This window comes from Erigeron canadensis, chromosome 7 (genome assembly GCF_010389155.1).
Source record: "Erigeron canadensis isolate Cc75 chromosome 7, C_canadensis_v1, whole genome shotgun sequence".
In the NCBI taxonomy this organism is placed as follows: Eukaryota; Viridiplantae; Streptophyta; class Magnoliopsida; order Asterales; family Asteraceae; genus Erigeron; species Erigeron canadensis.
In genome coordinates, this window is record NC_057767.1 from 29,185,008 (window position 1) to 29,197,186 (window position 12,179).

The 12,179-nt window shown below is 32.4% G+C and overlaps 2 protein-coding genes across 3 annotated transcripts; both read right to left on the reverse strand.

Annotated features, from left to right (window-relative positions):
- Nucleotides 1–964: 964 nt before the first annotated feature.
- Nucleotides 965–6,803, reverse strand: LOC122607779 (glycine-rich RNA-binding protein 4, mitochondrial-like). Of its 2 annotated transcripts, XM_043780818.1 has the most exons (7): nucleotides 6,622–6,803; nucleotides 5,807–5,879; nucleotides 3,687–3,864; nucleotides 2,892–2,960; nucleotides 2,419–2,525; nucleotides 2,235–2,323; nucleotides 965–1,613 (listed from the first exon to the last, which is right to left on the reverse strand). In XM_043780818.1, exons 3-6 carry the CDS (start codon nucleotides 3,778–3,780, stop codon nucleotides 2,276–2,278), a joined length of 318 nt encoding a protein of 105 aa, XP_043636753.1. In that variant the 5' UTR covers nucleotides 3,781–3,864; nucleotides 5,807–5,879; nucleotides 6,622–6,803; the 3' UTR covers nucleotides 965–1,613; nucleotides 2,235–2,275. The 2 variants fall into 2 exon arrangements, with proteins under 2 accessions (XP_043636753.1, XP_043636752.1); XM_043780817.1 differs by lacking the exon at nucleotides 5,807–5,879.
- A 984-nt stretch (nucleotides 6,804–7,787) lies between these two features.
- On the reverse strand, nucleotides 7,788–10,523 carry LOC122606741 (beta-caryophyllene synthase-like). The gene is made up of 7 exons (XM_043779598.1): nucleotides 10,402–10,523; nucleotides 10,026–10,299; nucleotides 9,563–9,947; nucleotides 9,254–9,472; nucleotides 8,985–9,123; nucleotides 8,643–8,891; nucleotides 7,788–8,164 (listed from the first exon to the last, which is right to left on the reverse strand). The coding sequence occupies exons 1-7, from the start codon at nucleotides 10,486–10,488 to the stop codon at nucleotides 7,832–7,834; spliced, it is 1,686 nt and encodes a 561-aa protein (XP_043635533.1). The 5' UTR covers nucleotides 10,489–10,523; the 3' UTR covers nucleotides 7,788–7,831.
- Between the last annotated feature and the right edge of the window lie 1,656 nt (nucleotides 10,524–12,179).

Genomic DNA, 12,179 nt, shown 5'->3' on the forward strand with positions numbered 1-12,179 from the left:
TTTATGTTGACCCAAAAATATTTTGTCTTTCGAAGGACATGACCAATGAGAGGGTTTTTAGAGGACTATGATTAATTTAGTGGTTTTGAGAATTAGGTAAGAGCACTATTAATACTTTAGCTAGGAAACATAAGTTACTTTGTTTCATAGGTTGTTTAACACCTTTTTTTTCTTGGGTCCACTGAGCCCTAGAAATTACTAGTTAATTCCTTTTTATATGTTTGTTTGCATTGTTATTTTCATATCATAAGTTAGGTTTTTAGCAGGAGCCTATGCGTATTATGTTTTTACACATTTATGTTGTTTAATATGTTCAATATGATTGCTATTGTATATGTATTGTCTAATATGTAGCCGGGTGATACTCAGCAGACATGTATATCTTTTTTTGCTTTTTTCAGCTGACAAATATGGTAACTAAACCCTTTACACTTTCCGACTAATACCTCATTGTGGCTGGAAATTCTTATGAAAACAGTCTCTTTACCTTTGGGTAAAAATAAAACTGTATACAGCTTACCTCCCTCATACCCCGCTCAATAATTGAGTCTATTTTTTATGATTTCATCATATCAGACATCTGACTAGTGTCTGATTAAATCAGGCTGATTGAGTTAACTTACTTTGTGCACAAAGTTAAACAGACTAGAGTTCATGAAGAAACTAATCCCAAAACATATACACAAAAAAGTAATTTTTGTTTTTTTGAGGGACAAAAAAGTAGTTACCATTCATGACATATTATAAACAGGGGATTTCGTAATATCGGGATTAGAAGTGGTGAATAATAGAAACATCGGAGAAGAAAATAATTCGCAGTTGTTTTGAGGAGTTCTCTATAGAGTCTCAGTTTTGGGTTGGTATACTTGCAAAAACTAGCTCGATTTCAATAACATGAAATACCTCAATCTCAAGTATAAGATAATTTTGTTTCTAACCAAAATCGTAATAATTTAACATGAAATCAATTAAACAATCGGTTCAATAACAACGCATAAAATATTCCACTCATTATACGAATAACTAATAATTGCTTTCTAATGCACTGTAATTAACTAATAATAACTATCAAGTAACAATAAACGAAAGCAGTAAAATAAATAATTAAACATCAAAAGCCGGTGTCTTCCTTAATTGATCATCATGTCTTCCTTCCTGAGGCTTGCAAGCTTACTACAGAAGAAAGGAGTGGTAGGAAAATCGGGGCGTCTTATGAACTTGGTGAGCTCATACTTACAATAGGCTTGGATGGTATCTACATAATCCGTTATGATGGTATTCTCAATAGTATCTATTGCAAGACTCTCGTTAAACCTATCTGATGAATCCACATAGAACTCGATTCCATATTCCTTAGTCGTCAACGAACAATTGTAATAATCGGTTTTTTCTAATGAATAATAAGGCTGTTGTAGTGATGTGTCTTTTGTACATCATCATCATCAGATAGTACAACGGACACCGTAACTAGAAATATAACTGCCATCGGAGATCGGAATAGATAGAAGTATGGCTAATGGCAGATGTATACTCTTTCAACTCTAATAACATTGCAGATTCTTTATCCTTTTCTTTGATTAATGCCGCTTCATCTGATGGTGGTATCAACACAACTGTATCACCATCATCCATGATCACCAAACGAAAAACAAAAATCTTGATGATAAATCAAATGTATGTGATTCAATTAAATTCATTGTTTGATAGATTCTCTATATATACAAGGGGGCAAGATAATACAATTAATCTCAACACAAACCTAATCCTAATCCACTTCAAACTCACAAAAACAACACCGTATACAACTTTAACTCATATTGGAGGTTTCCTATTAAATTAATTATGTATTTTAATTTCGTTTCACTTTTTAGATTATAGGTTTTACAGCATTATTATATAAAATGTGTTTTATTATACAACAACCACAACTATTTGATTAATAGGAGTTGTTAATTATTTGGTGATGCTTATAAGTAAAATTAACGGGTTAAACCTAATTTTATCTAGATTTGATGCCAATGTATGGTGAGACAACTTTTGGCTAAACAAATGAATGGATATGAAAGTAAAAAAATTATATTTCCTAATCAATTTTTTCATTTAACATATTTGTTCCTTGGTATATGACATTCATCTATACAAAGGAATAGGTCTGACCTCCAGCTAAGTTTGTAAAATTCCTTTTTCTGGAAAGCGACTATGGATCGTACAGTATAGCAGAAATTAAGTATTACCATTTCGATACATCAAACTGGCCCTGGCCTTCTCGGGGTTATTATTTCTTGTTTGCATATTGGATTCGAATATTTCTACCATCCAGTAGCTACAAAGAAGCATTAACAGTACAATCATTATAATATGGACAACCAAAATTTCAACATCTAAAAGAAAAGGTATCGTATATCATTTAAATATTACCTGGCCATCCATTTCTACCAAGGCTTTGTGGGCAGAGTCTTCAGAATTGAAATGCACAAATCCATACCCTTTGGATTTACCACTCTTGTGATCACATATAACTTTCACTGCAAAAATGACAATCTCACCCATTAGTTAAGTAGAGGAGGCGATATGGGTGGGTTGGGTACCAGTTGATTATTCTAAAGGTCAAAGCAGAATGGATTGACTCATAACAATTTTGTTATTATTTCAAAAATAGTCGGATAAGTATTTCTTAATAAAGCGAGTTAGGAAGCTTTGAGCATTAAACATACACTTTTTAACGATTTACAACCTAATTGAAATAAATATAAACCATATCGATCCTTACATTTATAAGAGGGCCAAAATTTTAAAGTTGTTGCCTCTAAGTTAAGAAGACTACAGAAACCATAGAGAGGCAAAAAAGACGGGAAAATGGGTTGGATACTTTACAGCAAGTGGTCATATACCTTCAATTATTTCTCCATGCTGCCCAAAAGCGTCTTTTAAAACTGGTTCGTTGGTATCATACGAAAGACCTGTGCCCATACATATATTACCCATGATCCAAGACTACTAAAAGAAATAAAAAGGAAAATAGCCTAAAATGTTAATGGTTTAGCATAAAATTTTACTAATAATGGGATTTAGTCAGCTCAATTGTGTTTTCATCATCAAAATTTAATCCATAGTCAACAAGCATGATCCCCATGGACCAAACAACTTTTTAAGATATACTGCAACTGCTTTAGATAGATGGATCCTTGAATGACCCATGTTCGATGGGCTGTAAACATAAATCTTAAAGAACAAGGCATTATCATCATTTGTTGTTTCTTCCAATACATCAAATGTTCAAAGTCACAAAGTATAAAAAAAAATGGACACGAACTTCTCTATACACGAACTGCAGTATAACCTCTGGCATTATCAGGTAACTTCTAATGGCTGATTTGGTTAACTTATTACGTGCACAAAGTTAGACAGACTAGGTTCATGAAGAAACTAATCCCAAAACATATACAGTATATACACAAGAAAGTAATTTAGCATAACAGTTACCATACTTGATGACATACATAAACAGGGGATTTCATTATAAATTCCGGGGTTTAGAACTGGTGAATAATAGAAACAACGGAGAGGAAAATAATTTATGGAAAACAAAAAGTTAAAAACAAATTTGAGCATTATACACATGAAGTGGTCATCATTCAACCGTCCTACCAACGCAGATAAATGATATGAAGAGAGGGAATAGATACCTCCAACGAACAATTTACTAGAGGAGTGGCGCCACGACATGAACCTATATATAGGAGATGAGGAAAGCCGATAGACTCCATTTGCTGACACCATAAAGCCTGTTTTCTCCAGTGACTTGAAAAACCGACGTTACAATCAATTATTCGCCGGGTTCAATCCAAGGTGCAACAAAGAGACCTAACCACATGAAGTAAGCAATAACTAAGGTGTTTAGTTTGCAAATAGAAATGACAGTGGGAATGTGTATATATCACTTGATAATTGTTGTTTTGGCTTGTCACTAACTTCACGTTTCATTTTCATTCATATAGCTTATGCTTTATTTGTCATTATTGAATACAAGAATGACTTAAAATCTCATTTTCTTTGCTATTTTATGATACTTTTATTTCAAAACAACACAAATTACAGATGACATTATAAAGAAATATATTCAGCACGACTAACGTGTAGTATCTGGTAAAAGGGCTGGACCTTAATTTAATTTTTGCCAAGAAACGATACTACTAATTAACAACCAAAGAAATGTTCAGTTTGTCACATAAAAAAGAAAGATGTTCACTTTGTCATAGCCTATATAACAATATACAATATCGCCTTCTAAGTTCATGATCTTATACTCCATTCACAAGAATCCAAACAAACACTCCTAGTTATTGTATATTTTCAAAATAATTAGCTAGCTGATGCAAGTCTCGAAAAGATGACCATGACCATCGTACTTGCCTAAACCGTTTCAATCATGTGATCATATCTCAAACTCAAAAGTCGATAACTTTGGTTTTAAACCAACAATAGAAACTTAGAAAGAACGATTCAAAACACATACATGTACTTATTAGCTAGTGGGGTTCACAAGTCTTCTATAACACGAAAAGGGATGCATTTGAGTGATATATAATCATAAAATCTATTCAATTCTATCTGTGTTATCAATTTCGGTGGTATACCGGTGGTATATCGGTTTTCGGTCAGTAGGTATAATTTCGGTTTCATATACCGGTTTGGATTTCGTTTCCGAGAATATCGGTGGTATTGACCGAAATTTAGACTTTCCAGTTTCGGCCATTTCGGTGGTTTTACCGGTCCAATTTTATGGGCCTAATTTAATAAAAAAAAAAGGATCCTTTTTTCTTTTTGATAGCCCATTATATCAATTAAGCCCATCAATAACAAAACCCACCTAAATAAAACAACCTAAATTCGTTAAAAACCCAGAATCGGATCAAATTTCTTCAATCAAAGAAAACGTCACTTCAAGCAGTAACCACTAGGGCTTCAAGCAGCAGCAGCGACTTCAATCAAGCCACCAGGTATTTTTTTTTCTTCAAATTTCTTTTTTGAAGCCCATATGTAAATTAAACCCATGAATAACAAAACCCATCCAAAATAAAACAACACAAACCTAATTTCTTCAAAACCCATTATGAGATCTAGTTCTTCAATGAAGCAGCAGCAACAACGACTTCAAGCAGCATCCGACGTCCCTTCTTATGTTATTATTATGGAAGATTATTTTTTTGTTGTGGTTGTTGTTTAATTGATCGAAAGAGAACAGAACTACTGGTGTTTGGTTTCTTCATTTTTAATTTTTTTGCAGAGAAGTATATGTGTGTGAAAGATATGTCGGCTAGCTATAACTTATATTAAAACATGCTTAGCTGGAAGTCACTATAAAGACTATGGTTTTGGTTTTATTTTATGTTAAAAGGTAACAATATTTGTTTTATAGTAGTGCATTATTAGTCATAAATAAAGTTTACAAGATGGTACAAGTCATGATTCGTAAGGATTACTGAATACTTACCTCAAAACTCAAAAAGGTTTGTAAAAATTCTACCTATTCTATACTAAAAAGTTATAGAATTATATAAAATGTAAAAATTTATATATAAAATATTAATATTTAAAATCACCGAAATACCACCAAAAAAACCAATATCGCTCATACCGGTCCTGTACCGAAACACCGATATTCCAGTCATTAACTACTTAGCTGATATATGCTATATTTGTACATAAAATTGATCAATTCACATGAAATGGCACATTACATGAAATTGATCAATTCATATCTCAAACACTGATATATGCTAGATTAATTGAATTATTTTCTAACCATCTCAAAGGTAGCCCAGTAATACGGCATCCCGACGATCTCACAGGAGACCCAGGGTTCGAACCTCGATGTACTAGCATTATTTCACCAAAAGAATTTAATTAGTAATGTTACAGCAACATTGAATAATAAAAAGTGCCATTCCTATTCCCTAAACTAAGCAAATATTATTGAATTACATAAGCATAAATGAAAAAAGAGATACCAAAATTGGCAAATGATTATCTCTATCTCTACTACATTATAATGCATTTATTCCCTCCAATTTTTTCAACTTTAAATAAGTGAAAACCCCAAAATACCCTGTCACTTATTCATAACACTATTAAAAAAAATTTCTAACCACTCATTTTTCTCTCTCTCCTCAAAATCTCAACCACTTATTTTTTTCTCTACTTCATAAATCATTTTATTCCTCTAATTCATTCAAAATCTTTTATCTCAAAAACCGTATATCGATAAATTATAAAAATTGTATGGGTGTTCTTAAAATTTCATGTTATTTCTCTTTCATTAGAGATGTCATTCGATATACTTTCGACGAATTTTTAAATCCGAGGACGGAGCCCGTACGGCTAAGGAATTTGGCTATCACCCTCTATGACCTATCACCTCCTATGACTTATTAGTTATTACACTCTATCACCTATCACCCCCACATCTCACCCCCCTCAACGGTACTTTCCCTCGTATCAACAAGTCAAAATAAAATGAGGAAGGAAAGACATCTCAAAAATCACTGAATATATACGGTGAAGGGTGTGGTCTGCGAAGAAACCAAAAAGAAAAAAAGAAAGAAAGGATTGGAGGCATACCTGGGGTTTCCGGCGAAGGGCATGACCGGTGAAGAGGTTGTGGCCGGTGAATGGGTGTTTTTTTTGACTTATAATTTTTTAAGGCGGGTGAAGGGGGCTGGCGGCGTGGAACGATATATGTTTTTTCTTTCTTAAAATTTTTTTTAAGGCAATAGAAGAACATCTCTAGTTTCCTGCTCTTAGATTTTAATAATAAAACAAAAAAAATCTATTTTTCTCCTGAAAAGACAAATCATTCTACTAACTAGTCTACTACATTACATAAATACATAAATGCTTAGATTATTTTAACTTATTGCATTTGTTAACCTAATAATTTAGATTAGAACATATAATAATTACGTACAAAAAGGTATATCAAATAATGTATTTGAAAGTCATTTCTTCATAAAAAGCAGTCTACGACAACTCCTCAAAGGTTTTCTTTCATCACTTCATGTGGGATTGACGATTGTGGGTCACGAATTGGAGTCTCAAAACTCAAAAGTTAAAAGCCAAATAATTGACAAATTAAAGACCTTTTGGAATCCATGAAAATATATGTAAGCTAATTTATGGTGTATTATTTTCAGTTTAACTGATTAGAGGCATTCTAGTTTTTCATTGTATGTGAAAGTTCAAGTCTTGTCAGGTCGTTAAAGCCAACCTAGGTGGGTTCTTTACTAGCAGTTGATTCAGTTTGAATGTGATAGATCCGGTTTAAACAACTAATTAACTATGAAAAGTTCATTTTCACCTTATTGATGAGAAAAGTATGAAATATTAATTACGGAACATGCATACAAATTACAATTGACACGTTAACGTACATATATTAATTAATATAAAGTCGCATGAATAAAAACATTTAAAGGTGAAATATCAAATGACTTGACCTTATCCGATACAATGTTGAGATTGCCAAAACCGAACGTTGGATGTCAAGGACACAACTTATTATGAGTTTAATTATATACTCCCTTCGTCCCATATTAAACGTCTAATTTTGATTTATCAAGTCAAGCTTTAAACTTTGACCGTAAAAATATTTGTCTATATTATATAACACTTCATATAAAATATATGGACGGATTGAGTTTTCAATATACTTTTTATTAATATAACTTTCATCAACTATAATATAACACAAACAAAGATATTTATGGTCAAAGTTGCAAGCAGAAGACTTGACAAATCAAAATTGGACATTTAATATGGGACAGAGAGAGTATCAAACATCCATTCGATAACGGTGTGAACAACTGAAATTCATATGATCCATATCACAAATAAGCAACGATTTGATATGATTGATCAGTTCTTCTCCCACATTTGTGAAACTATCTTTAGTTTTGTATAGAACATCCATCACCCGTGTCAAGTTGATCACGCGAATTATTATAGGCATCGGAACATCTTTACACATGAGGAGCTCACGGTTTATATCTTTCCATGCCTCTTCAACTTTCTTGTTAAATAGATCATGAACATATTCCTCTGTTACATTATATTCTTTCATGTAACTTTCAACACTAGATGTGACATGCTTCCTTTCTTTCTCCTCTTGCACTTGTAGTAAAAGTACGTAAAAGCTTAAAAGTCATTAGTATCATAAAATGTAACTTAGTTTTTCATAATTACCTGACTTATAGTTAAATTTGGTTACCAATTTGGAAGTCATAAAGAGTGCAAGGATCAAAATATATGATTTTACAAAGTGTAGTTATAAATTTCAAAACAAACTAATAGTAAAATGATTCGGATGAATAAAAATAAAGATAATAATGCCTTTTTAGAAAAAATACTTAAAAAATATATTATATATAATTTTTACAGTTGTGAATTTCGTAAATATGAGATATCTAGTATACTATAGGTTGTTTTAACCGGATCTGTGTTAGAGAACCCTTACAAAATAACGTACTCATTAGAAACCCCTATCACCAGTCTCAGAACATAAGAGGGAAAAAGTCACATAAACCCACCATTAGTAAAACTTAGAAACCCATTGCAAACATTTTATCTGTAAAAAAAGTATGTACCCTTTGGGAGAAGATATCATCCATGAGTCTAGCAATTGCACAAGAAGCTTTGACAAGAGGAGGTCCTGCGAGAGCCCATTTCATCGACTCGTGTGTGGCTATATCTCCCATGCCAACCAAACATGTTGTTGCAAGCATGCTATAACCGCTGCTCACGAACCTAAGTGACATGTTCTCCTCTGTTGTTGGTATGTACCCTTCATTTGCCCATTTTGCTTCCATCATATAGCTTCTAATAAGCTCTTTCATCTGTACATTATTCACGGGGCGGATCTTTTTAATTAATTGGAAGTAATTTCAAGAAATTATTACAATTGATCAATGGTGTCGTTATACACTTACCGACTCTTTGGCATAGCTAAGTTGATATGATTTTCCCTCCTTTGTCAAGATTTCTTCCATTTCTTCATAGATATCGATGAGTGCCTGGAATATCAGTTTCATGTATTCTGGAAGTACAGCCATACATGTAATCGACCACCTATATATAATTTAATTACGCACAACTTGTTAGATTAGTTTGATCAAAAGAAACTTTGTTTTGTACGTGAACATGAACTTGTAGATTAGTTTATGAACTTAATTAAACTTGTCAAAAGTGCAATTAATACCTTTGAATTGCTTCAGTAAAGATCTGAAGTTCTTCATAAGTACCATAAGCATCATAAGTGTCATCAAGAACGGCTGACATTGAGATAACTTTTGCTAGAAAAATTCTAGAATGAGAATATTGTGGCTCAAAGTATACACCAAGTGCCCAAAAGTAACATTCAACCAATCTATCTCTTGCATATGGTAGATTTTTTGGAACATCAAGACCTTTCCACCACCTAAAGTAAAATAACATATATGTAGAAGTGAACAACGAAAAAAAATATTACTCGTATATATTGGGGGAATTAAGTATATAACGTATATACCTTGAAAGTTGGCTAAGCTCCTTCCTATGGAGCGATTGAAGCAGGTTGAAATCTAATTTGGCAAGTTTAAGTAACGACTCGTTATAATGAGAAACTTGTTGTTGATAGAAAGGAATGTAGTGCAACGCTTCCAATCTTGGCAACCTTTTATGTATAGGTCGCTTTAGTGCCTCGGTTATTTGGGTAGATAAGGCATAGTTGCTTTGAACAAGATCCTTTGCAATGTTGTCAAGACGAGTTTTTGTAAATACAAGAGCCTCATCTAGTATATCTTCGCCTTGTACCCTTAGATATGTTGCCTCATACAGCTCAAGCAAACCTTGGACATCGTTTGTTAATGATTCCTTAAAAGACCCGTCCTTGTCTCTGTAGTTGTTGAATATATCTGTCTCAGTTCATATAAAGATCATTATAATCCAATTACTATTTCACAAGATTAGTAATCAAGTTTGTGCATACTTACCACAAGATACAGAAAAGCCTTGTTGTCGTAGGAGTCGAAACCAAAGGGAAGGGCTACCGCTGTTCCACTTGTCACCATAAACATCATGAATATGTTGCAAGGCTTGCTTAATTTCGTCTTCGAATATATAAGCTATGCCAAGGCGTTGGATTGACTCAATCAGATTTAACAACTTTGTATGTTCCATTTGAACATCTATAGATGTCATTATATCTTTTCTCAAATCATCTTTCAAATTTCTGACTGTTTCTTCTATATCAACTAACTCTGCTTGCTACATTTAGACATAAATCATGATCAAAGTTAGCTATTTGCCAATAAACTTGTACATACATTTAAAAATAAATGCTACTTATATAAACTCAGTTTTTTGCACCTCTTTTTGTATAAGAAACTGATCTCCCCAAACACTAGGAGGAAAGTTGGCATTTGGGCGAATTACGTCGTTTTGTTTAGCACTCATGTTTGATGTTTCTACAAGTCTATAACAACTTTACTTGTTCCATACCAATTACTAAAAGCATAAATGTGGGCTAAAGACTATTTATAAAGCGTCGAGGCATCTAATTGATTTGAAACAAACAAATATATATTAACTTAACGTAAATCACCGTAAAAAAAATTTTAACGGTCAACTAACTGAATCATCTAGGTTGGAGTGACCCATTGACGAAAAATTATCGCTTTAACTAGTCAATATAGCCGTATTAAGCCCCTTAATATATTATTCAACACTTAAGACTAAAAAAACTCTTTTTTTAGCCATTAAGCTAGTGCTTAATGTATTAGTTGCTTAACTAATTAATGTAGCTGTCAATTATTTATTTTTTTATTTAATACATATAAACATTATTTATACATTAGCATTTGATAACTAAAAAAAAGGCTTGGGCTCTATTTACAAACCACCTTAAACCATTATCCCTTTATTTCGTAAACATTATTGGCTTTTTTTAAGCAATTTGGCTTTACGATTACTAGCATTTTACCCGTGCAATGCGGTTGTGATGGTGATAGCGACGTTGTGGTGGTAGTGGCGGTGGTTGGTAGTGGTGGTGGCATGACGGGTGGCGGCGGTGTGGTTATTATTGTAAAAATAATTAATGTAAAAAGGGGTAGTGTAATTAGGAGTTGATGGGTTCATGTTGTAAATTATTTTCTTAAGGGTATTATAAGTATTTTAAGTGAAAATGCTTTAAATTAATGAATTAAAGAGAGATAATTAATTAATTCATCAAGGGTAGAACAATCATTTCGCATGGGAACATTTTTATGAGAAAGAGTGTTAAAAAATGTCAGGAGATAGAGTATGATTATTTTTATAAAGAACTAGAGATGTTTTGTGTAGTGTACTACTGTACTTTTTGTGTATGTTTTTTTTTTCTTTTTGATTAATATATTTTATCTCTTGTGTTATTGAGTGTATTTTTCTATTTTTATATGTATCATGTAATCAAGTTGTTAATTTTTTGTTTTAAAAGAACTTTTAAGAGATCAAACTAATATTCAATATTTTATGAATAAATAACAACACAATATCTATTTACCCAAGCATGTTAAAAGGTTAACGCTAAAATACCATAATTTATATCACATGTGTCATGGGTGAAGTTTTTTAATATCATTTTTAAATTTTATTTGAACGTAAATTTATTTATCTTTTGATGAACGCCATTTACCATACTACTGGGTCACGCAGGTATAATTATAGTCAATAATTTATGGGGTTAATAAGTATGTTGGGGGAGATTTTATATCCACACATATGATTTTCAAGAGGCGAGAGGGGAATTTAAAAACAGACTGCTTTTAGCAGCATTTTTGTTTTTCTCTAATTTATAGCATATCTTTTTTATTATAAAAGTTTATTGATTATATTTGATATGAATATATCAATATAATACTTTCCATGATAAAACGATTTGAGCTCATGTAATATTGAAACCGTTTGCACCAATGGTGGATGCTAGAATTATAATCTAGCACAACCATAAATAATGGTTTATTATCAAAACAAAATACTTGGAGAGATTGACAACCAACCCAAGATGATGAAATATGGTTTGGATGGATCCAAAGGACGTACACATCCCATGCGATTCCTATATCAACCACATATTGGAAAGACAAAACGTAAGACATCGTACTATCCAC

What these genes read in the sequence shown, in the direction of transcription:
- LOC122607779 (XM_043780817.1), bottom strand. Translation starts at nt 3,780, where the DNA reads ATGGTGTCAGCAAATGGAGTCTATCGGCTTTCCTCATCTCCTATATAT. An exon ending in TAGTAAATTGTTCGTTGGAG is followed by an intron (nt 2,961 to 3,686) that starts GTATCTATTCCC and finishes GTATGGGCACAG; the next exon opens with GTCTTTCGTATGATACCAAC. An exon ending in TGGTAGAAATGGATGGCCAG is followed by an intron (nt 2,324 to 2,418) that starts GTAATATTTAAA and finishes GCTTCTTTGTAG; the next exon opens with CTACTGGATGGTAGAAATAT.
- LOC122606741 (XM_043779598.1), bottom strand. Translation starts at nt 10,488, where the DNA reads ATGAGTGCTAAACAAAACGACGTAATTCGCCCAAATGCCAACTTTCCT. An exon ending in AGTTTCTTATACAAAAAGAG is followed by an intron (nt 10,300 to 10,401) that starts GTGCAAAAAACT and finishes GTCTAAATGTAG; the next exon opens with CAAGCAGAGTTAGTTGATAT. An exon ending in AGGCTTTTCTGTATCTTGTG is followed by an intron (nt 9,948 to 10,025) that starts GTAAGTATGCAC and finishes GAACTGAGACAG; the next exon opens with ATATATTCAACAACTACAGA.